The following is a 27223-nucleotide window of genomic DNA, read 5'->3' as shown; positions in this document are numbered from 1 at the left end:
CCGTTTACTCATATTACTATCTAATTATTAATGAAATGTTTGACTTCCGCAAATTTGGTTTTTGGTCTAGCTTGCCTACTCGGGGGTTATAGTAAGCGCTATCATGGCCTGAGTTCGTGTCGTGACACATAATTCTTGTATCTGGACATGTATATGTTTGAGTTGTATCTGATAAATTGTATAGGTATTCCAGATACATGATTATTAACAACGCAGTGATATTCTTCATTGTTGAACCAAATAAGCTCGAAATTATTTGAGAAGAATTACGGGAAAGAAGAAGCGTAAAGTTTGTTGATTATCTAAAAAGATTGGAAGAGTTTTGAATGTTTTAAATTATTTTAGGAGTTGTGATACCTTGAGATACTTCAAAGTTGTTACATGCGTGATTTTATCCTATAAATCATGTCTTTCAGTTATATTTCTTATTTTAATACACTTTATTATATGTATATGGTAATATATATTCGAGATAAATGTATCTGGGCGCGCTAGATACATGTGTCTTGGATGTGACATCTGATAGAATTCATAATATCGCAAGCTCACGAAAGGGAGGTAATTAACTACTAAACTAGTGATATTTGTGTTGTTTTCCAAAATAAACACTATGGAAAGCTAAAGAAAAAAATATAAAATATATTATGGAAAAGGGTAAAAAAATACACTTACACTATATGAAATGAATAAAAATGTATTTGCCTTCAATAGTTTGGTCCAAAAATACTATTGTTACTCAATGGGTCAAAGATGTTCTTTTTCAAATAAATATAGTATTTCTTTTTTTTAGACACATTCTTTTCCTAACGATGTTTTTTTAAAAAATTAGAAAATGTTTATCCTACTTCAATTCGAAAAAGATTCAAATAAAAAAATATTTTCTATTTTATTAAAGAAAATTAATCGTTATCTAAATAAAAATTAATGACGGAGTTACTATGAGACCATAGAATAATTACTATGAGGGCATTCCGATTAAAACATATTATTTTTAAGGAACTCTATTCTTGTTTCTTTTCTTTTGAAATTACTTTAACTAATAAATAAGTAGAGAATAATCTTTTTTTTCTTGTTAATCTCATTTTAACAATTAAAATAGAATATCCCCATGAACCTTTAACTGATAATATAAGTCATATATATAAGATCATTATAACTTCATCATTATTTTTATTTAGATAGCGATTAAAAATTTCTACTTTCTGAATTGAAGTAGGATAAACATTTTCTAATTAAAAAATAATAATCATTAGAAAAACAATGTGTTTAAAAAGAAATATACATATATACATATATGGAAAAGGGAATTTTTGACCAATTAAGTAATAATAAAGGTATTTTTGAACCAAATTATTGAAGGCAAGAGCATTTTTGGGCAAAACTATCAACTGAGAAAATTTTTATTCATTTCACATAGTTTAAGAATATTTTTGACCTTTTACCGAGTATATTATAACAATATCTTGTTTATGCATAAAATAATTTTAAAAAATTATATATAGTTAATGTTGGATCGATTTGGTGTCGGTTGTCTTCTTTTAGCTAAAATCAAACCAACCCAAATCAATTATGATCGATGATTAGGAAAGTGAAAAGAAAAGCATCCAGCATTAGCTGATTAGGAGTTTCAATAGCGATTGTGGTTCAATTTCCCACAAAAGGACAAATATTTTTAATCAGACACTATCAATTGTTAGCAAAGGTGACAAGATTTAAGAAGTTCAACGATTGATCAAAATGTGCAGACTGCAGTGGTGGAGCTAGAGGTCAAAGAGGGTTTATCCACCTTTTTTGCCGAAAAATTATATTATATATATATATATATATATATATATATACACATTCTTGGTATGTTTACTTTTAAATTCTGAGTTCTCTTAATGAAAATTTTTGCTCCCCAAAGTCCTCTAGGCAAGTGTGAGAAAAGAAAGTAATAACATATATCAGTGCCCACTTTTGACGGAAAACAGATTTAGGAGACAATAATTAGTGGGCATGGCATCCATAGAAGATTAGAGGACAAAAACAATGAACAAATAATATTACTGATAAAGTGATCAGTGAGGGAAGGATAATTATGCCTACATTAGTCATGTCTGATTTGTAAAATTAATTCTACATTTATTCATTTTGTGTAATGCAAAGAATACAAACTAAAATACGTTACAAAGAGGAGAACACTTTCGTTTCAAAATAAATGAGGAGTTTCTGTAGAATTTGATGTAATGGCGTTTAATGCCATTTACATTCACGATGTGTTTCTCAAAATTAACTCTTGTCTTTACAAAAACACCTCTTTTTTTTTCTTTTTTTTCTTTTTTTATGAGAACAGACCATACACGAGGCTCCCACCTCTCATGCGCGGCCAGGGGTTGAGCCGCTCACCCCCAAGCTGTATTATACATAAAAATAGAAAGATACACGGAGGGGGGGCATAAACCTAACCTCCAATCCTATGGTGGTTCATAAGCCGATATTCCTAATAAGGTCAATCAGCTCATCCCCGATACAAGCACACAAAAAAGGATCCTAGAAACTATGCACCTAAAGGAGAGGACTCCTCTCGATACAAAGAAACTAGAAAAACATAAATAAGGGAGACTCTCCCTTTACATAGTAAAGGAAAAATCTAAATATAAAAGGAGATAATCTTCATAAAAGCTATATATACAACAAAATTTTAGCGTAAACGAGAATCATCAAAGAACATGACTAAAATTATAACATGGGGAATCACAAACACTGCAATTGGGTGATCAATCCAAGGATGCAAAACAAAGTAGTAGATCATGGAGGCTTCTTAATCCGTTTGGTCTTCCTCCGCCTAAAGCTAGGTAGGTCGATTCTATCTAGCATGTAGTATCCTCGAATACCACGAGGTAGCTGCTGGAGGGTAGTGTAGTGGCCTGGAATGGTAAGAGTGTGACTGTGCTTGGAGAGAGCATCCGCAGTGAAGTTTGCCTCCCTGTATACATGTCTGCAAGAAAAGAAGGCAAATAATTTGGTAATATCAACAAGGTCATGAGTTACCTGGTGAAGGCTCCACGGAGGTTTCATCTGGTGATTGATCCATTTAGTGAGCAACTCCGAGTCAACTTCTAGGATAACATGATGGAAGCCCTGTTGAATGCAACATCTAAGCCCATAAGTAGTCGCCTCTAGTTCAGCTTGATTGTTGGTTCCCTCCCCTAGTGGTATGGCGTAAGCGAAGAGGAAATTACCCATGTGATCTCTTACAATGCCACCCCCCCCCAATAGCCCCCGGATTACCCAACGCGCTACCGTCAGTATTTAGCTTAACGAAACCGAGTTGTGGCTTAATCCATGAGACTTGGGTAATCTTCATCTCATGACTACACTTATCTATGTAGGAGATAGTGTGGATCCAGTTCGAAGGCCAATGGATATAGGGGTATGCGATTCTAAGAAGATTAGAGATGTCCTTGAAAACTGCAAATTTCACTCTCGCCAAGCTAGAACTCTTCCCCCCGTATTTGCTCGCGCATCTATTCTTCCACAAATTCCAACATATAAATATTGGGGTGGAGTGAAGGATAAGTTTGTGAGCTTCTGTGCGGTACTTGCGAAGCCACCAGCTCATAATAAGGGGTTTGAGGGGCGTGACTTCATGTTTGATGCCTAGGGAATCTGAGAAGTAGCGCCAAATATTCCTAGCAAATTGGCATAAGTAGTGCCTTTTGTGAACATTAGACACAACAAAAACAAAAACAAAAAAAAAACATCTTCTTTCTTCTTCTTAGAATATTTTTTGAGCAATAGGTTTTGGGCAACCTCCAAATTTTCAGCCACGAGTGCACATGTTTGAAAGTAACTGTGGAACCTTGGAGAGCGACCAACTATAACGATTTGCACTAGAGTCAGGTCGAAATCACTTTCAAGGCAGTGGTTTGCCAACATAGTATTTGTGATAATTTATTTTCTATTTTGTAACTTTTCCATTATCAATATTTTAGTATTTTTCACCAACAATTTGAAAGTGATTTCGTTACATACAATATTGACAAATGGCTATTTCATTGAATAAAACTTTTTTGGACATGTCAAAGCTTATTGATATATTTTCCTAATTCTCCTAATTAGTTAGTTAGTAGTTAGTGGTGTATTGTGTATATTGTGTAGTTGGTTGTGTAAGTGTATAATTAGTTAGTAGTTAGTGTGGGCCCTACTAAGTTTTGTGTGGCTGTTAGTATGTGTATTAAAATGTGGGTAGGTGAACTTTTACTTTACTCTTTCTCTTCTCAAAAACGTTAGCTTCTGCTCCCAAAAGGGGAAATGGAAATGCTTCAATCTTCTCTCTAAATTCTTAACTAGATTCAAGTTCATCCATGTCTTCCAGCCTCCATTTCAACATGGTATCAGAGCGGGTCATCGATTGAGGAACTCGTCGTTGAAGCTGAAGCTCTGCCATTGCCGATGAAGCTGAAGCTCAGAGCTGAACAACCATGGGTGACCGTTCACAACCACAAACATCAAATGAGAAGATAGTCATAGAACACGGCCATCTTTTGTATGTGCATCCATCGGACACATCAGGATGTGTATTGGCACCGGTGAAACTCACCGGATCTGAAAACTATGGAGTGTGGAGTCGAGCCATGAGGATATCCCTTCTAGCTAAGAAGAAGCTAGGGTTTGTGACCGATATATGCACGAAGGAATCATTCGATGAATCGCTTCATGAACAGTGGGAGACGGTGAATGCGATTGTGCTTTCGTGGATTATGAACGCAGTATCAGAGAATCTATTGAGAGGAATCGTATATGCATCAAATGCACATTTAGTCTGGGAGGATTTGAAGGAAAGTTTTGACAAGGTAAATCGAGTAAGAATCTTTCAAGTACACACAGCCATTACAAATCTCAAACAGGGAACAAGTCCAGTGTCAGTGTATTTCTCCAAATTGAAGGAGTTGTGGAGTGAATCTGATTTAATAGCTCCTTCTTCGAACTGTGGCTGTCCAAAGTCTAGGGACTATATTGAGTATCTACAGGAGCAGAGGTTAATGCAATTCTTGAGCGGTTTGAATAAAGCATATGATCAAGCTAAGCGACAGATCCTGATGAAGTCAAATGCACCATCTGTGAATCAAGCCTATACTCTAATTGTGCAGGATGAAAGTCAACAAGTAAGTGTTGAAAGATCTAATCCCATAGCAATTCAAGCCAAAAGGAATGATAACTATAAGGGAAACAATTCAATGTATTGTGAGAATTGTCATATGCGAAACCATACAAAGAAGGAATGCTACAAGCTTATTGGCTATCCTTCAGAAAGGGATGGCAGAACCAACAGAAAAGGGGAAGGTACTTATGATGGCTACAGGAAGGATAACAACTATCGTGATGGATGGAGGAAGGATAGATATAGATAAAGGTACAAGAGGGATAACAATGAAGGATGGAGAAAAGAAACACATGCTGCGATGGCCAGTAATGCAGATTGCTTCCAAGGGAGATATGCAGGCAAGGATGACCAGTATGCTGATGACAACAACAAAAGAGGTGATGGCAAGCTCAATCATCATGACTCAGAGAATCAATACAAGCATCAGGACAGCACCTCTGAGGAGTATCAAGCACATATGACAGGTATTGTGACTTGTTTGATGTCCCAACTAGAAGGGTGTGACTGGATAGTTGATTCCAGAGCCTCTCATCATGTTACTGCAAATGACCAAATTCTGAAGGATATTCATAGCCTACAAAATAGTAAAGGAGTAAGGATGCACCTGCCAAATGGAAGCACAGTGCCAATTACACACACAGGAAGTGTAGAACTATTTGGTCAGGAGAGAATCACAAATGTGTTGTTTGTACCTGATTTTAAATACAATCTATTATCAATATCACAATTAACCAAAGAGCTATGTTGCTCAGTCAATTTTTTCCCTGATCACTGCATCTTTCAGGATCTATACAGTGGCAGGGTGAAGGGGATTGGTAGACTGCAAGGAGGACTGTACATTTTTCAAGGGACAGCTGAAGACTCAAATGAACAAAGCATAGAAGATATGAGGCAAGTCTACCTAGCAAATGCTGATGAAAGGTGCAGCTTGTGGCATAGAAGACTAGGCCATCCTTCTATATCCACCATGAAGACTATGGCAGAATTCCAAAATAAGATTGACAGCAATGTACATAACAATTGTAGAATATGTCCATTAGCAAAGCAAACCAGACTACAATTTCCTATAAGTATTTCTAGAGCAAATCAGCCTTTTGAACTATTGCACCTAGATTTGTGGGGTCCTTATAAAACTCCCACTTTTGACAAGAAGAATTATTTTCTCACTATTGTTGATGATCATACCAGATATACTTGGGTTTATTTGTTGCAGCTGAAGGCTGAAGTAATTGTAGTTTTGAAGCAATTCCTTGTCCTTGTGAATACTCAGTTTAATTGCAAAGTTAAGACCATTAGGTCTGACAATGGCACTGAATTCTTTAACTCTCAAAGTTGTGAATTGTTGCAGAGTCTAGGAATCATCCATCAGAGCAGGTGTCCTTATACACCTCAACAAAATGGGGTAGTTGAGAGGAAGCACAGGCAGATCTTGGAGATGGCAAGAGCCATTAAATTTCAAGCAGCATTTCAAATAAAGTACTGGGGTTTTTGTGTTAAAACTGCAGTTTACCTTATGAGCAGGTTGCCATCCAGTGTTCTGAAGGGATGTACTCCTTATGAATTGTTGCATCACAGCAAGGCATCCCTTGATCATCTAAGGGTACCTGGCTGCTTATGTTTTATATCTACACTGCCCAGATCTGACAAATTTGCTCATAGAGCCAAGGAGACTGTATTTATGGGTTTTTCAGAAATGCAAAAGGGCTACATTGTACTTGACTTATCTACTAACAAATTTTTTGTTAGCAGGAATGTGGTGTTTCATGAGACTGACTTTCCTTTTAGCAAACTTGCAGACTTAGAGGAGAGCACATTTCTTCAACTGAGCCATGTTGAGCCTCTATATGATACCCCTGTTCCTGCCCACATTTGCCAGCCTCCATCAGTAGCAGCAAGGGAGGCACACTCAGCTGGCAATAATGATGGTGATGCTACTGCAGATACAGACATCATGGATGCTGAGGTTGTTGCAGCTGAACCATTGCAAATAGCTGAACATCCATTGCAACATGACAGTGCTACTCCTGCTGTCACTGGCAACAGACCAATTAGATCAACCAAGCAACCTGGATGGTTGAATGATTATGTTGTCAACACCAGTCAGGATCACATCTATTCTATCAGCAAATATCTGACATATGCAGGAACATCAGAGAACTATAGAAGTTATTTAGTAAAATTCTCTGCCTTAACTGAACCAAAAAATTTCAAGGAGGCTTCAAGAGATGCAAGATGGTTAGAAGCTATGCAGCAGGAGATCAAAGCCCTTGAGGATAATCATATTTGGAAGGTTGTTGATCTTCCAAGTGGTAAAAATGCAGTTGGCTCTAAATGGGTATACAAAATCAAATATAAAGCAAGTGGAAAAGTAGAAAGATTCAAGGCAAGGTTGGTGGCAAAAGGATATAGTCAAAAGGAAGGCCTTGATTATCATGAAACCTTCTCCCCAGTGGCAAAGATGGTCACTGTGAGATCAGTGATTTCACTGGCAGCCTCAAAAGGATGGAAACTTCATCAAATGGATGTATACAATGCTTTCTTGCAAGGAGATCTTTATGAAGAAGTGTATATGGAGATACCAGAAGGGTTCAAGAGACAGGGGGAGACCAAAGTGTACAGGTTGTTAAAATCCCTGTATGGCCTCAAACAGGCATCAAGACAATGGAACATCAAGTTGACTGATGCACTGATATCTGCAGGGTTCACACAAAGCCTTCATGACTACTCACTCTTCACAAGAAAGTCAAGTAACAACATTGTCATAATACTTGTATATGTGGATGATCTTCTCATCACTGGAGATAGCAGTAGCCTCATAGAAGCAGCAAAACAGATTCTGCAACATGACTTCAGAGTGAAGGACTTGGGAGAACTCAAATATTTTCTTGGCATAGAAGTTCTGAGATCATAACATGGCATCATTCTTAATCAAAGGAAGTACACACTAGAGCTGATATCAGAAATGGGCCTAGGAGGTGCCAAACCAGCTGTTACACTACTAGAATCTGGAAGCAAGTTGACCACTGTGGAATATGATAAAGCTGTTGGAGCTGAAGGAGATGAAGCTTTGGAAGAAGTCTCAAAATATCAAAGGCTGATAGGAAGACTGTTGTATATCACCAAAACCAGGCCAGACATCAGCTTTGCAGTCTAAATATTGAGTAAATTCATGTAAGAGCCTAAGACATCACACTGGGAAGCAGCTGTTAGAGTGGTCAGATACCTGAAAAATGCACCAGGACAGGGCCTTATTTTCAGAGCAAAACCTACACAAGAGATCATTTGTTGGTGTGACTCAGATTGGGGAGCTTTCCCCAATACAAGAAGATCTATCACAGGCTATGCTGTTAAGTTTGGAGAGTCCCTTATCTCTTGGAAGTCAAAGAAGCAACAAACAGTATCCAAAAGCTCAGCTGAGGCTGAATATAGAAGCATGGCAGTTGTTGTTGCAGAGATTACTTTGCTGCTGGGTCTATTCAGTGAACTTGGAGTGGAAGTTCATCAGCCAGTAGTTGTTTGGAGTGATAGAAAGGAAGCGATTCAACTAGCAGCTAATCCGGTTTACCATGAGAGAATGAAACACATTGAAATCGATTGTCACTTCATAAAGGACAAAATAAAGGAAGGTATCATCAAGGCGGCATTTGTGAAGACAAATGATCAACAAGCAGACCTTATGAAAAAGGGACTGAGCAGACAACAACATGCCTATTTGATGGACAAGTTGGGAGTGTTGGACATCATGCACCCTCCAACTTGAGGGGGAGTATTGATATATTTTCCTAATTCTCCTAATTAGTTAGTTAGTAGTTAGTGGTGTATTGTGTATATTGTGTAGTTGGTTGTGTAAGTGTATAATTAGTTAGTAGTTAGTGTGGGCCCTACTAAGTTTTGTGTGGCTGTTAGTATGTGTATTAAAATGTGGGTAGGTGAACTTTTACTTTACTCTTTCTCTTCTCAAAAACGTTGGCTTCTGCTCCCAAAAGGGGAAATGGAAATGCTTCAATCTTCTCTCTAAATTCTTAACTAGATTCAAGTTCATCCATGTCTTCCAGCCTCCATTTCAACAAAGCTTGAGCCTTTGGACGAAAATAATTTTAAACATTGATCACAAAAACTTCTAATTTTCTTTGAACAGCTAAAAATTGATCATGTTTTATTTAATAAACCTCATGTGGATGATTCTAACATCACCATTGATTCTAGTTGTGTTGTGGTTATTGATGATGTTGCTAAGAAGAAGTTTGAAAAGGATAATAAACTGTAAGAGGACATTGCTAAACTATATGACTAATCCTTCATTTGATTTATTTGTTACTTATAAATCTGATAAGAAAATATGAGATAGTTTGAAAAAGAAATATGGTGATGACGATGCTGGAAAGAAAAAATATATTGTCAGTCAATGGATTAAATTTCAAATGATTGATGATAAGACAATCATGGAACAAGTTCAAGTATATGAGAACTTGACTGCTGATGTTCTCAGAAAGGACATGAAGATGTGTGAGATATTTCAGGCTAATGTTCTGCTTGAAAATTTTCCATCATCTTGGAATGATTATAGAAATCAATTAAAACATAAAAAATTATTTTTAACTCTCTAAGAACTTATTAGTCACATGAGGATTGAATAAGCGAACCGTCTCAAAGAAAAGATGAAAGCTCTTTCTCTTAATTCTTCTAAAGCTAATTTTATGGAATCTTCTGATAATGTTGTGAAAGATAGGCTCAAAAGCAAACAGAAGAAAATCCTGAAAAAGAAACACGTGAAGAAGAAAAATCACTTTAACAAGTCAGAGAGTCAAATTCAAAAATCTAAGGGTCCTTGTTTTTTTTTGTGGAAAACTTAGTCACGGGGCTATCCAGTACTATCAAAGAAAAAGGCAAAACTCAAAGCCGAAAGGACTAAATGATGTCCAAGCGTAGAGGGTAATGAAGTGATTGTTGTTGTAGTTGTTGAGGCAACTCTGGTGGCTAACAAGACTGACCGAATGCTGGACACAGGTGCTTCAAGGCATTTTTGTGAAAACAAGGAGTTATTTCATAACTTTGAGGAGTCCACTAATGACGAGTATGTATACATGGATAACTCCATTACTGCTGAAGTTATGGCTAAAGGAAAAGTTTTACTTACATTAATTTTTGAAAAAACTTAAGCCTTGAACAATGTTCTGTACATTCCCTCCCTCTCTAGAAACTTAGTTTCCGGAGAACTTCTAAAAAAGTAGGCCTTAAACTTATTTTTGAAGCTGATAAAATAATTATTTCTCCTGGAGGAGACTTTGTTGGGAAGGGGTATCTTAGTTGAGGCTTATTTGTACTGAACATTATGCAAGAGATTCTCAATAATGCAAGTATTTCAAATTCTGCTTATATTGTTGAGTCTATTAATTTGTGGCATGGTAGACTAGGTCATGTTAATATTGCTTCTATTAAAAGGTTTTAAAAATAAAATTAATTTCTATGATAAAAATTGAGGATTTTTCTAAATGTCCTTTGTGTGTAGAAGCAAAGCATGCCAAGAAACCTTTCAAATCTGTTATTAGTAGAAAAACTGAATTGCTTGAACTAGTACATTCAGATTTAGCAGACTTCAAGATCACTGTTGGCAAAGGTGGAAAAAAGTATTACATTACTTTTGTTGATGACTTTTCTATATACACTAAGTTATATCTTGTTAAGTCTAAAGATGAGGTTGAACGCATGCTTTTGAAATTCAAAGCAAAAGTGAAAATCAATTAGATAGAAAGATCAAGAGATTTAAATTTGATAGGGGTGGTGAATACCGTACTAAGAATAGAGAATTTTTTGTGAAAAAATGGTATTATACATGAGGTTAGTGCTCCACATACTCCCCAAAAAAATAGTGTAGCTGAACGAAAAGATAGAACCCTTAAGGAAATGATGAATTCTATGTTTTTAAGTTTGGGTATATCTGACAATATATGGGGGGAAGCAGTCTTGTCTGCATATTATATTCTTAATAGAGTCCCTCATAAAAAGTTAGACAAGGCTTCATATGAGTTATGGAAATGATTTGCCCCTAACTTGGAATTTATGAAAGTATGGGGTTGTTTGGCTAAAGTTGGTCTACCTGAATTTAAATGAGTAAATGTAGGTTCTAAGACCTTTGACGCTGTCTTTATTGATTATGCTCAAAATAATGTTGCATATAGATTTAATGATCATTATATTTGTGATTCCAGAGATGCATAATTTTTGAGCATATTTTTCTTTTGAAAAATTATGTGCCCAGTGATGTGCAAAATAATGCTTCTACACCTATGTTTGTTGGTTCTCATGTTGTGCCTTCTTCTGATGTTATTTTTAATGATCATGAAAATGAACTTAGAAGGAGTAAAAGACGTAGAATTGAGACTAGCTTTGCTCCTGATTTTATTACTACTTTCTTGACTAAAAATTTTGATATTGATATTTTAAAAGATGAATTAGTGCCTATTTACTAATAGAAGAAGACCCTAAGACTTATGATGAAGCAATTAGATCAATAGATATAATATTTTGGAAAGAGGCTATTAAAAGTGAATTAAACTCTACAATTTCTAGTCACACTTGGGACTTGTATGATTTGCCTAAAGGTTGTAAACCTATAAGTAGCAAGTGGATATTTAAGAAAAAATTGAAACCTGATGGTACAATTAATAATATAAGGCTAGACTTGTGATTAGGGTTTTAACCAAAAGAAAGGTGTTCATTACTTTGATACTTATTCTCATGTGACTAAAATAGAGACCATTAGGACTCATATTGCTTTAGCCGCTATTCATGATTTTCTGGTACATCAAATGGATATCAAAACAACATTTTTAAATGGTGATTTAGAGGAAGAGATCTATAAGACTCAACCTGAGGGGTTTGTGGTTCCAGGACAAGAAGATAAAATATGCAAATTGAAGAAAACCTTATATGGAATAAAGTAGATACCTAAGCGGTGGTATGAAAAGTTTAATGTCACATTAGTGAATAATAATTTTGTTGTAAATTCATCTGATACCTTCGTTTATCCTAAAATGATAGGTTCAGATTTTGTAATTATATATTTATATGTAGATGACATGTTAATCTTTGGCCCTAATGTGAATGTCATTAATGAGACTAAGAAATATTTGTCTTCTAAGTTTGAAATGAAAGACCTTGATGAAGCAGATGTAATTTTGGGAGTTAAAATCATAAGAACTGCTAATGGTTTCTCATTATGTCAATCTCATTATATTGAAAAGATGATGAAATTTTTTAATTATTTTGATGTAGTTCCGATGAAAACTCCTTTTGATCCTAGCATACACTTGAAAAAGAATAAAGAATCTAGTGTTTCTCAAACTGAATATGCTAAAATAATTGAAAGTGTAATGTTTCTTATGACTATACTCGGCTTGATATAGCTTATGTTGTTAGTAGATTGAGTAGATATACTCTTAGTTAGGGGTGTTCATGGTTCGATTTGGGTCGGTTATTGATTAAAACCATAACCAAACCAATTTAATCGGTTATTACATGTCTAAAACCATAACCAAATCAAGTAAAATAATAACCACGGTTTTGGTTATTGTCGATTTGGTTCGGTTTGGTTCAGTTATTCAGTTTATGACTAGCCGAGATAATTCAAATATTCTCTCTCTACATTTTTCAAATTCTTACGAAGCTCTTTTTTCCTCACGGCCCACGGAGGTTCAAAACAGAAAAGGAAACAACTTAAACATTCTAAACAAAAAAGAAAACAACTTAAAATCAATTTAAAATTTGAAAAACTTCTTATAAACCTTCTCAAAATTTGACAATCTTGTACTTGGGGTTGAGGAGTTGAGGTTCCTTTTGAGCCTTCACTGTTAGTCTATGACTGTGAGTCTGTGACTTTGTGAGAAACCAACGTGAGAGGAACAGAAATGTAAAAGAAAAATAGATACTAGGGTTTTAAAGTTTTAACTTTTACCTTATGTTGCTCCCTGCTGCTTAAGTGTTTAGTGCTTATTAGGAATTTAGGATTTAGAATTGAGAATTTAGAATTGGGCTTGAGAGTTGGGCTAATGGGTTTGGATTGTTGCACTTGGACTGCTGTTTAGTGTTTATTAGAATTTATAATTAGGCTTGAGAGTTTTTTTTTTTTTTTTTTTTTTTTTTTTTTTTTTTTATGGGAACAGACCTTACACGAGGCTCCCACCTCTCGTGCGCGGCCAGGGGTTGAGCCGCTCACCCCCAAGCTGTATTATACATAAAAAACAGAAAAATACACGGAGGAGGACATAGACCTAACCTCCAATCCTATGGTGGTTCATAAGCCGACCATCCTACTAAGGGCAGCCAACTCATCCCCGATACAAGCACATGAAAAGAAAACCTAGAAACTATGCACCTAAAGAAAATGACTCCTCTCGATACAAAGAAACTAGGAAAGCATAAATAAGGGAGACTCTCCCTTTACATAAAATAAAGGAAAAATCTAAATAAAAATGGGGATGAATCCTCATAAATGCTATATATACAACAAAATTAGCATAGACGATGGACATCAAATAACATGGCTAAGATATAACATGGAAAATCACAAACACTGCAATTGGGTGCTCAATCCAAGGATGCAACACTAAATAGTAGATCATGGAGGCTTTTTAATCCGTTTGGTCTTTCTCCGTCTGAAGCTGGGCAGACCGACTCTATCTAGCATGTAGTAACCTCGAGTACCACGAGGTAGCTGCTGAAGGGTGGTGTAGTGGCCTGGAGTGGTAAGAGTGTGACTGTGCTTGGAGAGAGCATCCGCAGTGTAGTTTGCCTCCCTGTATACATGCCTGCAAGAAAAGCGAACAAATAATTTGGAAATACCAACAAGGTCCTGAGTTACCTGGTGAAGGCTCCACGGAGGTTTAGTCTGATGATTGATCCATTTAGTGAGCAACTCCGAGTCAACTTCTAAGATAACGTGCTGAAAACCCTGTTGAATGCACCATTTAAGCCCATAAACTGCCGCCTCTAGTTCAGCTTGATTGTTGGTTCCCTCCCCTAATGGTATGGCGTAGGCGAAGATGAATTTACCCATGTGATCTCTTACAATGCCACCCCCCCCAATTGCCCCCGGATTACCCAACGCGCTGCCGTCAGTGTTCAGCTTGACGAAATCGAGTTGTGGCTTAATCCACGAGACTTGGGTGATCTTCATCTCATGAGTACACTTATCTATGTAGGAGATGGTGTCGCTCCAGTTCGAGGGCCAATGGATATAGGGATACGCGACTCTAAGAAGATTTGAGATGTCCTTGAAAACTGCAAATTTCACTCTCGCCAAGCTAGAACTCTTCCCCCCGTATTTGCTCGCGCACCTATTCTTCCACAAATTCCAACATATAAATATTGGGGTGGAATGGAGGATAAGTTTGTGAGCTTCTGTGCGGTACTTGCGAAGCCACCAGCTCATAACAAGAGGTTTGAGGGGTGTGGCTTCATGCCTTATGCCTAGGGAATTTGAGAAGTAGTGCCAAATATTCCTAGCGAAATGGCCAGTGCTGAAAATGTGCTCTATGGTGTCCGGACCTGGACTGTGGCAGCAATAGCATGGTGTGGAACCATAGCCAAATGCAGTGATCTTTTCCTCTGTTGGCAGCTTGCCTCTAAAAGCCCTCCACAACAAAAAAGAGCATTTAAAGGGGATGTTTTTGTGCCAAGTGTAATGGTCGGAAAGTGTCTTGGTCCGATGTTCCCTCACAAGCTGCCATGCCGAGGAACATGTGAAGTTCCCATTGGTATTCAGCTTCCAAATGGCCTGATCCGGTGTGTTTCCTTGCAGCTGAAGTGTGGAAGAAGTAATGAGAGGAACGAGCTGCGCTGGTGCCAACTGATTTAGCATATCGATGTTCCATTGGCCATCTATACAAAAATCAGCCACCCTCGCATTGTTTGCTCTTCCCAACTCCTGCCTATAGTTGGCTAAGGGTCCGATACCTAGCCAATCGTCCCACCAAAAACAGCACGAACCCGAGTGAAGCCTCCATTGAATGTGAGGTTCGGCAATGTGTTTGTTGTGCATCATGTGTTTCCACACAAGCGACTGGCCAGTATGGAATTTTTTGATGATGGGATTCGCTCTTTGACAGTATTTGGCTCTAAGGAAATCACCCCACAATGTTGGTTTAGCTCTAAAGATCCACCATTGCTTTAACTGGAGAGATTTGCACACATCTGTAGTTCTCCTCAACCCAATACCTCCTTCGTCATAAGGGTAACAAAGTTTCTTCCATGAAGCCCAATGGTATTTTTTCTTGTTATCCTTCCACCCCCAGAAAAAATCAGCGGTGACTCTCTCAATCTGTTTGAGAGTAGTACGGGGGGGAGTAATGGCCGAAAGAAGGTGAATTGGGAGCGACTGAAGTACGTATTTCACGAGTGTAGCTCTACCGCCGTAGCTGAGGATTTTGGAGTGCCACCCTCTAATTCTGTTGACAACCTTAGAGACCATGTCCGTGTAGTACATGACTCTCTGCCTGCCAATGTACAAAGGGCATCCTAAGTAGGTGATGGGACTATGCTTCTGAGTGAAACCCGTAACCTGTTTCACCGTTTCCACATTGTCTTGGAGTGCATTGGGATGCATCATGAAGTGGCTCTTATTCTTGTTTATAAGCTGCCCTGATGTCTTTTCATACAGAGTCAAGGTCTTCATAATAATCTGGAGAATTTCCTTCCTTCCGGAGGAAAAGATGATAACATCATCCGCAAAACTCAAATGATTAATCTGTGGGCCTCTTTTCTCCATATGAAAACCATGGTAGAAGTGGTAATTATGAAGACTATTCAACATTCTGGACAGCACCTCCGCTCCCAAAATGAATAAGGCGGGAGAAAGAGGATCACCTTGTTTGAGCCCTCTGGTGGAGTGGAAAAAACCATGTCTAGCCCCATTAACGATAACGGAGTACCAATTGTTAGACATGATTCGCCAAATCATATCAATAAAGGTCTCACCGAAGCCCATCCTTCTCAGTACTAGACAAGTATAGGACCAGGAGACTCTATCATATGCTTTGGCCATGTCTAACTTGATAACCACGTTTTCGCCAATAACAGGCTTTCGGATATCGTGGATAATCTCCTGTGCTAGCATGATATTTTCGGAGATGCTTCTTCCTTTTACAAACCCGGACTGATTGAGAGAAATAAGACCGGGGAGAATTGGAGCAAGCCTGAGGCAAATGAGTTTTGATATGATCTTATTGGTGAAGTTACTGAGACTAATGGGTCTATAGTCAGAGAGTGTGTTGGGGTGATCTACCTTTGGGAGCAAGACCAAACAAGCATGAGAAAAGAACTTAGGCATAGCATACCCTCCGAAGAAAGAAGTAACCACTGCTAGTAGGTCCTCCGAAATAATCTCCCAGCAAGCTTGGAAGAATTTTCCATTCATACCGTCCGGACCAGCTGCAGAGTTAGGATTCATAGAGAAGACTACCTGTTTCAACTCTTCAATGGTAGGCGTGGCTTGAAGGCTTTCATTCTGAGCATCTGTGATCATTCTAGGAACGTAATTCAAGATGTTCTCCGGAATCCGAGATTCATCACTTGTGAATATTTTCTGAAAATGATCGCATGCTGCTCTAGCAATGTGTTCGTCGCCTTGAATACAATCCCCTTCTTCGTTGGTAACCTTGTGAATGAACAATCTCCTTCTCCTACCACGGATTAAAGCATGGAAATACTTGGTGTTAGCATCTCCATCCTTGAACCAATGTAGTTGAGTTTTTTGTTTGAGAATGTTCTCTTCAATTTTAAGAAATCTGATGTATTCGGCGTTGAGAGCATGCAATTGCATCCTGTTCTCTTCATTATTGGACACTAACATATTTTCTTCGGCACTTTTCACCAATTCTTCATATTCCTTAACCTTGGCAAAAATGTCGCCAAATTCCACTCGCGACCATTTGCTAAGGGTGGAGGAAAGCCTTTTCATTTTTTGGTGGAAGGACCACATTGGATTCCCAGTCAGGGGTCTGTCCCAACAGGACTCTACAGTTTCGAGAAAAGTAGGGTTATCCACCCAACAATTCAAGAATTTAAAATATTTAATAGCGGAATCCTGCCTAGCATTCATCTCTATTAGTAAAGGGTTATGGTCAGAACCAGTAGAGGGGAGATGGGTGACTGAAGTGTGAGGCATAGCGGCTAACCAATTATCGGACACCATAGCTCTATCGAGTCGCTTCCATATTCTTTTATGCATATCTCGTTGATTACACCAAGTGTAGTCTGAGCCATGATACCCCAAATCCGTTAGGCCACATGCTTCAATAACGCTTATAAACTCAAAGCTTTTTTGCATGTTGTAAGGGATTCCACCTAGTTTCTCAGTAATGGAGGTGATGACATTGAAGTCCCCAACTGTGCACCAAGGAAGGTTAGTGGAAGCGTGGTGCAGGAGCCTATCCCAAAGCGGTCTTCTAAGAGTATCTTTGCATTTTCCATAAACAAAAGTCGTGAGAAATGCATTTTGATGCTCTACGTGTTTTATCTCGCAAGTGATCTGTTGGTCGTCAACATCAATAACTTTACAATCAACATCTTGAGTCCAGAAGATCCAAATCTTGCCATTAGGATTGCAAACGGACTTATCCATACCAAGGTTGATTCTAAAGGTTTGGAGATGAGCATTGTTGGAAAAAGGTTCTAGGATGGAAATGATGGACGTTTGATGGATAAGTAGATTAATATTAAATTAATAATTAAAAGGTATAAAATATCTTTAATTATTTATAAAAAACTAATATTATACATATAAATAATTATAAATTTTATGTATATAATTATCGGTTTGGTTCGGTTATTTATTAGGTTATTTTTACCTATAACCATAACCAAACCAAATATTATCGGTTATTCAAATTTAAAACCAAACCAAACCAAACGAAACCAAATGTTGGTTTTTTTATTCGGTTTGATTAAATTTTTGATTTGGTTTGGTTTTAACCAAAACTGTGAACAGCCCTACTCTTAGTAGTGAACACTGAAATGCTCTTCATCGCTTGCTAAGGTATTTGAAAGGTATTATGAATTGGTGTTTTTAAATAAATTTTTTATTGTTTTAGAAGGTTTCTGTGATGCAAACTGGGTAACTAACAATGATGGAGTTAGCTGTAAGACCCCGTTCATCTCATTTGTCATGCATCCTATGTACATATTGCTCATGCCTTAACTCCTTGTTCATGCATATCTCACATATTTAATACCTTCTATGTAATAACACATATTTTGCGTACATTGTCTCATAATGTAGGAACGGACGATCCTCACATTCGTAGCTAGAATTGATATAGTTTTCTTGAGAGTTGGTGACTCCTCATTCATCGAGGACATGACTTTCCCTTTTTATGTTGCTATTTTGACTTTCCTTCATGATTCGGGTGAGCTAGGAGCTTATCCTAAGCCCCCATCAAGTCTAGTCTTAGAGGCATGTTTAGACAATCAAGTTGATGTAGTCCACTTTGGACATTGAATTGAGTTTATTTCATTCTTAGACATCTATGTTGAGCTGTTTCTTCCACTTGTTTCTTTATGTTTATGTACCTTATGAATGCGATGTATGCTAAGAGGCTTGGTTGGGGTCCTTCGGGTTCTCGATCGTCATGTCACTCCTAGGGCTTAGCTTGGGGTGTGACATTAGCTCGATCAATTTAGTTCAAGAGTACTTCACTTTGTGGATAGTAGTTGTTGCCTCACTTCACTATGTGTTAATTAAAATCGAAAGATATTAACACTTACGTACATGTTCCTTCTTTTTGCCCAAAATTTGTTTTTACTCTTTATCTTTGCATTAGTGAGGGATTGTGAAATTAATTTTACATTTATTCATTTTGTGTACTGTAAAGAACACAAAGCAAAATATATTACAAAGAGAAGAACATTTCCGTTTCAAAATACAAGAAGAGTTTCGGTAGAATGTTATGTAATGGACTTTAATGCCATTTACATTCACAATGCGTTTCTCAAAATTAACTCGTCTTTACAATGACTCCTCTTGAAAGATCCTATATAAGTAGTGCCTTTTGTGAACATTAGACACAACAAAAACAAAAAAGAAAAGAAAATACCTTCCTCCTTTCTTCTTCTTAGAATAATTCTTGGGCAATTGGTTTTGCACAACCTCCAAATTTTTAGCCACAAGTGCACATGTTTGAAAGTAACTGTGGAACCTTGGGGAGCGACCAGCTATAACGATTTACACCGGAGTCGGGCCGAAATTGCTTTCAAGACAGTGGCTTGCCATGACACGGTATTTATAATAAGTTATTTTCTATTTTGTAACTCTTGTCCATTATCAATATTGTAATATTTTTCCCAACATGATCATTCAGTAAACCATTCAATTGAAATGCGATATAATGCATGTGGATCTCTGTGTCCTTGGCAACTAAGATCAAGAAAGGATTATATTCAGTTTAACTCTCCTAAAGAAAAGAGAAAAGGAAAACTTGAGTCATTGGCTTGTTAGACTCTGAGGAAGTATATACTTCAGGAGCTCCATTTCTGTCAGGGTTCATCATGTAAAATGCTTCTGAATCTCTAGAGCCAACTACTCTCTCAAATTTGGCCCTCATATACATGATGTCATTCCCTGGCAAAACCGCAGCACCTGTTAAAATTGGCTCCACAGCTTTAAGAATCTGCAATTCTTTTGGTCCACATTCCTGTCTTGTTGCATAGCCACACTTGTTTCCATTACAGCAAGTCCTCCACATAGGCTTATCTATCACTCTTGCCACCTTCTTTTCTTCTTCTTCCTTGTCACATTCCAATGCAATTCTGATCAAGCCTGATGCCATTTCCTGGATTAATCCACTTATAGGAGTGGCAAGCTCAATTAACAAGGCTGGCCGTGAATTGGGATCTTTCTGGAATGCAAAATGTACATGTTCACGCCTGTTTCTGAAAAGGGTGCCTACAACTCTTGTTCCAAGACCTTGTTGGAAGTGTGTCCTGTTTCGGCCAAATGCTATTAGGACAGACTTTAGCCTGGCTATTGCTACAGTTTGCAGTTTCCTCCTAGTTGTTACAGATGCTGATTCTTGATTTGACTTCTTGTTATCACTGATAGTGTTTAAGGAACAAGACTTGGAGAATTGATATCCCTGCATCCATACCCAAAAGACCAAAACTAGTGATGATGTTGTGTTTAGCTCGAGTAATCACTCAGATTTGATCCCCTACAAGAGACATGAAACATAATGCTTACTAATCAAGACAAGGTGACCTGCAGACTGCAAATAAAGCTGACGTTAGAATTTAGGATTCACTGTTTTCCTTGGCCTCTTTCACTGAGTTGTAAAAATCACTGCTCAAAGACGGTCCCCTCAGTACTAATTGTGGGGGAAGGGGGGCGGGGGTGGGGGGTAAATCAAACAGATTGAGAGGAGAGGTATTTTATCTTCTCTACTTTCTTTTTCCAAGAAGGAAAAAGAAATAATTGTAACAAACAATGACAGATCAAAAGCAAACATGAAATTCCCATTCTTAATTACGCGTACCCTCAAGTCGGACTCACTCGGCACTGAATGGAATCACTGTTTCAACAATGACTAATTAAATGTATATCAACCATCACATTCACCACTCCATCCAATTGCTTGACAATTTTTTTATGTGTGAAATAGGAAAATGCACAACACCAAAGAAGTTTATCACGTTTGCTCCTAGTGGCCTTGGCTGGGTTTAAGAGCCAAAATGACAAAGAAGAGACTAGCCATAGTGACACACCGTAAACACTTGAAGAATGTAGATAATTCTTATTAATTACACAATATATGAAGACAAGTACAAATTAAAGGAGAGTCCACATAACTAGCACTGGCAGGAGCTCTTTGTACATAATACAAAAGCGAAACTACTTGTAAAAACGAGTCAAATGTGCTTGCCTACAGAACACAAGTCGGTCCTAATATTAGTTATTCAAGTTTTGGTCCACTTCTGAATCAGGCTGTTTTGAGGGAACTGTAACACCACCATTCATCCTTGCCCGAGCCTCAGCAAACATCCTCTGTTGCTCGGCTAGTGCTTCTTCTTCAGTCATTTCAGCGCCATTGCTGCACTTCCCTGATCTCACCGTGTCCTGTGGGTGAAATATACCAGAAGGCAACACATTAATCAGACTCTTTGCTTTTTCAAAAAGCTACTTTACTTGGATAAGCTACATGCATGGGCTCGAGGAGTGATGATAAGAATGAGAAACTGATTTGGAGAATACGAAAAAGAGAAGAAAAGATAACACTAAGATGATGACTCCATGGAAATAAAAAGAGATGGCGGCTCAAAAGATGGATAAGTCTAGCTCTTTTTCGTCGATGAATAAGTCTAGTTATTCAACAGGAAGTCATTGAAGCAACCTACATAACAGGTTAAACTAATGAAAGAAGACACAAAATGAGCAGTTACCACAGTCTCTAGTCTGTGTTGTTCGTATGCAGCATAAACTTCTTCAATATATTCCCCAAAGCCAAGAACCTGAGAAATCATCAATTAATATAAGTTGTGAATGACAATTGCAAATAATTATCAGCATGTTATGATTAACAAATCAGTTGATTCACTCTTAATCTAAAGATGCTAAAAGCTTTCACATGCTATTGAAAGTATACCTAAAAGGATATTATTGGATTAAAAGTTCTTGGTTGTCAATGAAAATAACAGTGAAAATGCTATACAACTTAAAACTGTTTCAGTTGTTGATCTACATGGTTAATATTTATTCCTTGAGAACTATAGATAAAACAAAAAAAGATTCCCACATAAATGTGAACATCAGTCTAAATCACGGAAGACCATTTGCATTTGATGATCATATATAAGGGTGTTCATAGTTCGGTTTGGGTCGGTTATTGATTAAAATCATAACCAAATCAATTTAATCGGTTTTTAAATGTCTAAAACCATAATCAAACCAAGTAAAATAATAACCACCGGTTTGGTCATTGTCGGTTTGGTTTGGTTTGGTTCGGTTCGATTTTTCAGTTTATGACTAGTCGGGACAATTCAAATATTCTCTCTCTACATTCTTCAAATTTCTTATGAAGCTCTTTTTTCATCACGGCCCACAAGGGCGAACTTCGCTGCATATTGAGGGAAAGACATGCTGATGGCAAATCAGGTGGACCAAACTTGCAACGCAGTTTAGATTTAAAAGAACAAGTCATACAGAGGTTTCAAAATACAAACAACTTTGTCCATTAAAATAAAAAAATTACATAATTAAACTAAACTAACTAGAGAATCCATAATATAATCAAAAGTACTTCGACCATCTTAAATTAATAATTAAAAGGTATAAAATATCTTTAATTATTTATGAAAAGCTAATATTATACATATAAATAATTATAAATTTTATGTATATACTTATCAGTTTGGTTCGGTTATTTATTCGGTTATTTTTTACTATAACTATAACCAAACTAAATATTATCGGTTTTTCAAATTTAAAACCAAACCAAACCAAACCAAATGTCGGGTTTTTTATTCGGTTTGGTTAAATTTTCGGTTTGATTTTGGTTTTAACCAAAACTGTGAACAGCCCTAATCATATATGTACCCCAATATCACACCTCATAGGAAAACCAGATTGTGTCCTCCCCACTCTATTGTCACCTCAAAGGTAAATACTAGGTTTCAAATGCCTTGTATCTCCTCAAAGTAAACTCATATATAGCTTACTATAAAAGTGATAGGCTGCAAACACACTGTAAAACATCAACAACATGAAGAAGATAACATAAAAAAAAGAATTGCAAGATCAAGTTTAGTACCTCCAAAGCCTTTAATACGTGTTCTGGTGCAATTGTTCGTCTCTCTTCTCTATTACAAACTTCATTTGATTCTGAGGAGATGAGATTAATGAACTCTGCAGAAGAACAGAACATGCCAAAAATTATTGCAAATTAAAAAGAGCATTATAGTACAAAGATGATTCATATACTAATTAAATCAATTATGCTGTTATCTAATCATGGTCTGTGAATAGATAACACTCAATTGACTATAGAAGGAAGACAGGAAGAAAAAGAGACTTTAATCCTATCGAGCAGCAGAGGCATGTTACCAGTCAAAACATCTATGAAAATGATAGCCCAGTGACAAGAAGTTGCTACATCATGTTTCTATTCATCCCATAATAGACCTTGACTAAACAAGGACAACAGTGAAAACTGACAGGTTATAACCAAGTGGTTTCAATTTTATAGTTGTAAATTTCCCTCAGGCCATCACTAGTTCTCTTAGAAAAAGCTCCAAATGTGTTAAATCAGGTTCTTTTGATATATTAACCAACATAATGTCTTAAACATGTTTGTGCTAATTAGTCACTAGTCACTACCATGCACTTGCACCATACTCTCCTTCCTTGCTACGTTCACCATACAATATCTGACTAGACGACATCTTTTAAACTCGCTTTCTCTTTCAATCCATAACCCCTCAACAGAAATATTGATTGTAGTCATGTTACTTATTCCCCTTAAAAAGTATACAGAAAACCAGTTACTATTACACGCAACCACCACTAAGAAATTAAGAATAGCAACGCCAGGTCACAACACTTAAAAATTGAACCCAGAAAATTAAATCATACATATCAAAATCAACTCACCTACACAACATTCAATCAAAAGATCCTGAGTATCTCGAGCAACACGGACATCAGGGGGCAACATTTCTTTAATAATTTTTGTCATAGTTGCTGAAAAGAAATAACAGCAGTATCACTCAGCCAAAGAATATATCAATTAAAGAAGTAAAGCATCAACCAAGCTCATTCATCCAACTTTATAACAAAATTCCGCCAAAAACTAAATGAGCTTCAAAGAATAAGGTGAAACCAGAAGAACCAATAATTCCAATAATACCATTGTTCGCAATTGAGATCATAAATCTCATCTTCCTGACAAAATTTGAAGAGAACATACTATGTTGTAGGATGCACAATAGAGAGAGAAAGAACGAAAAGTAATACCCTATTATCTTGCTCTGGGGTAACAGAGCTTCAGAAATTTTGCATATCAAATATAAGCAAAACTAGAGAAGTTGAACCATACAGGAAATAATAAATTAACAAACCGATCTTATAATTTAGGAAGTGTTAACAGCTTAACCCAATTTCTCGACTCTGCATTCAACTACGATACAGAAACCCCAACCACTGGAGACACATTATACAATGTCTTCACAACCATTCAGCTATGAAGGATGTTCAACAATCTTTGAGGAAACAATGCTAAACCCTCTACTCTAGCTTTAACACTCTTCCACATCAAGAGTAGGACTGATCACCCTATGTACCAAGACTCTGCAATTTTAGAATCTCCCTGTTGAATGGCCTGTTCTCTTCTAATATCCCAAGAGAGCAAGTGTTATACTCAGGTGAATATAGGAAGGTACGGATATTATACAATTTGTCTATTGTTTCGTCAAATGGAGCTCAGTAAATTTCGTGCAAGCAAATCTGAGCAAAAGTATGGGCATCAGCATGTGCTGTTTCAAATTTCTTACATTTACTTGCCACCAGCAGTTCACGAAAAGGCCATACATGTTAACTACTTTAGTCAATGCTACCCTCTTCACAATGAATTAAATGCATCTCTCAGATTTCACAAAAATAAAAAATTCTCATGCCTCATAATAGTCACAAAGGCATGCAACAATATCAACATTTAGTCACCCTAATACCTTCCAAACAGGCACTTAATCATCAACCTCAGCTGACATCATATTCATCCACTCAAAAGCTCTTCAATTACAAACTATGCTAAATCCCAAACTAGTTTGGGCACAGCTATATAAACCCTCAATAGACATTCCACTCCATTTGAAGTTGTTTCTTTCCAATACTCAATTACTGACCTTTCTCCAAATCAAGGTTACAAAGTATGAAACAGATATTACAGGAAATTTCATCAGCAGAATCCATGAAAGCAGAACCACGATTTAAAGATGAAAACACAGGGCGTATAAATCAATTCTGAAACACAATAATGCAACGGCAAAATGGATCACATAATAGGGAGGAGGAAAAATAACCTTTGGGAAGTGAAGCGTCCTCCTTCGTTCTACCGACAATGTCCATAGGTTCCATACTAACCCTACAAAACCAATCACATAACCTCGAATTCAATATCCAAGTCACAAATAAAATGGCCGACACTGAGCACTAAATGTTCCCAGACTAGCTCACTGCAGGGAGAGGGAGTTTCTGTAGTATGCAATATTTACCTTGCATTTCAGCAAGGAGACTGTTTCCACACCTTGATCTACTGCCAATCCAACAAATAAAAGGACCGAGACAACGCACTAAATGTTCTAGGTCTAATGCAGAGTATGGGAAAGTGAGCATATATAGTAGGCAACATCCCCTCCGCACTTCTGCAAGGAGACTATTCCCACACCTGGAACCACTAACCATCCAAGTCATAAGTAAATTGGTTGACACTCTGCAGTAAATCCCCCTACCGCCGAACTAATCTGGGGTAGAGGAGGTTGGCTGTGGATGTAGATAATAGGAAACATTTCCCTTGCATTTATCCAAAGAGAATATTTTGAGATCGCAGAACCCACAAACATTTAAGTGGAAAAAAAAACAGTTGGCCACCTGCACTAAATTTTCCCGGACTAGTGTGGAATACGGGAAAGTTGGAAGGCCAAGCCTAGTACACAACATTCTCCTTCCATTCCAGCTAAGAGCCTATTTTAATACCTTGAACTCATGACCATCCAAGTCACAACATTCGACTTGCGTTTCTGCAAAGCGACTATTTTCACACCTCCAATACCTAAACTACAGTAAGAAGATCTACACCTCATTATACATGTCAAAAATGCTTCAGATGAACATATAAATACGTAAAAAATTGCATATCAATCGAAAAAGAAAGATGTAAAGAGCTATCCATTGAACTATTCTCACCTTACAAATTAGAAAATTGGCAGATCGGACAGAGGATGACGATCTCAGCCGATTGGAAGATATAGAATTGAGATGGACGGAGGTGATCGGAATCGCGAACGGTGGTTCATGGTGGAATATAGAGGAGTTTCCCAGATGACTAGGGCAAATTTTCTCAATTCAACGGCGGATACTAATGAGGGAGGTGTGGTTCAGAAAGACGGAAGGTCCCACAATACCTGAATGTCGATTGGGTCGTGGGTTGCACGTACGAGTTGAGTGCGTGAGAGTATCTGCTGATGATAATTAAGCCGATTGGAAGATAAATACTATTACCTTTGTCCACGATAATTAAGAAATCATTAATATATTGAAACACTTTACCATGTTGCCATTTATTTATATCAATATAATATATATAGAGTATAAAAATAATTAGTATTAAAAATTACTTACATTCAAAAGGTCATGTTAATTATAAAAATAAAATAATAAAAATTTAATTAATTTTATCTTGATTTAATAAGTGATCAAGTAATATAAATAAATATTTATTGTAAGATACTATCTAAGGACGGATGGAGGTAGTATTCACTTCCTTATATAGTTTTCCTCTTGTAAAGGAGCACAAAGGGAGGTGAGAGGAGTGAGGCAAAAAGATGATTTCTCCCAACTCTGATGGATCTTCCAATTCAGGCCTAGCACATAGGCCCCAATATGGCCAAGGTCCATTTGGAAATCAAAATCTTTGCCATGCTAAAAATGATAAAAATCATCAAATTCACTTTGTAACATCAATTTTATTAAAGTTTGTTCCCAAAAATACAAACATGTTTTCCTTTTTCAAATTATTTATTTTTAGCTGTTTTTCTTTACTTTTAATTATGAACTCACTTTGATAAAAAAGATTATTCTTCGATAGTTGATTGAATTCTTAGACTTCCTTCATCGGATCAAAAATAGATGAAGTCTTTTCGTGAATTGCAAAAGAATGTCAACTATTTTAGGGGTAGAGACCTCATTATGCCCACTATCGTTAATTTTATTAATTATAACGTCTTTAGAATTTATAAGCCAATTTATCAACACTTACTTTGATTTATTACTTTGTTCTTAGTTCATTCCTGATTTATTACTTGGTTCTTAGCTCATTC

General features: G+C 37.0%; 2 protein-coding genes across 2 annotated transcripts; both read right to left on the bottom strand.

Moving 5' to 3' along the window:
- Window positions 1-19380: 19380 nt before the first annotated feature.
- LOC129888351 (protein MIZU-KUSSEI 1-like) lies at window positions 19381-20439 on the bottom strand. The gene has a single exon (XM_055963345.1). The coding sequence runs from the start codon at window positions 20278-20280 to the stop codon at window positions 19594-19596; it is 687 nt and encodes a 228-aa protein (XP_055819320.1). The 5' UTR covers window positions 20281-20439; the 3' UTR covers window positions 19381-19593.
- Window positions 20440-20908: 469 nt separating this feature from the next.
- On the bottom strand, window positions 20909-26326 carry LOC129890123 (protein Dr1 homolog). Its single transcript, XM_055965701.1, has 6 exons — window positions 26091-26326; window positions 25208-25269; window positions 23781-23870; window positions 22942-23036; window positions 21575-21643; window positions 20909-21251 (listed from the first exon to the last, which is right to left on the bottom strand). The coding sequence occupies exons 2-6, from the start codon at window positions 25260-25262 to the stop codon at window positions 21084-21086; spliced, it is 477 nt and encodes a 158-aa protein (XP_055821676.1). The 5' UTR covers window positions 25263-25269; window positions 26091-26326; the 3' UTR covers window positions 20909-21083.
- Between the last annotated feature and the right edge of the window lie 897 nt (window positions 26327-27223).

The sequence above is a fragment of the Solanum dulcamara genome, chromosome 1, assembly GCF_947179165.1.
Source record: "Solanum dulcamara chromosome 1, daSolDulc1.2, whole genome shotgun sequence".
Taxonomy (NCBI): domain Eukaryota; kingdom Viridiplantae; phylum Streptophyta; class Magnoliopsida; order Solanales; family Solanaceae; genus Solanum; species Solanum dulcamara.
The sequence above is the reverse complement of the archived record's forward strand: the minus strand, read 5'-3'. Positions and strand labels throughout refer to the sequence as shown.

What these genes read in the sequence shown, in the direction of transcription:
- LOC129888351 (XM_055963345.1), bottom strand. Translation starts at nt 20,280, where the DNA reads ATGCAGGGATATCAATTCTCCAAGTCTTGTTCCTTAAACACTATCAGT.
- LOC129890123 (XM_055965701.1), bottom strand. Translation starts at nt 25,262, where the DNA reads ATGGAACCTATGGACATTGTCGGTAGAACGAAGGAGGACGCTTCACTT. An exon ending in GGACGCTTCACTTCCCAAAG is followed by an intron (nt 23,871 to 25,207) that starts GTTATTTTTCCT and finishes ATTTCTTTTCAG; the next exon opens with CAACTATGACAAAAATTATT. An exon ending in ACGTATTAAAGGCTTTGGAG is followed by an intron (nt 21,644 to 22,941) that starts GTACTAAACTTG and finishes ATGATTTCTCAG; the next exon opens with GTTCTTGGCTTTGGGGAATA.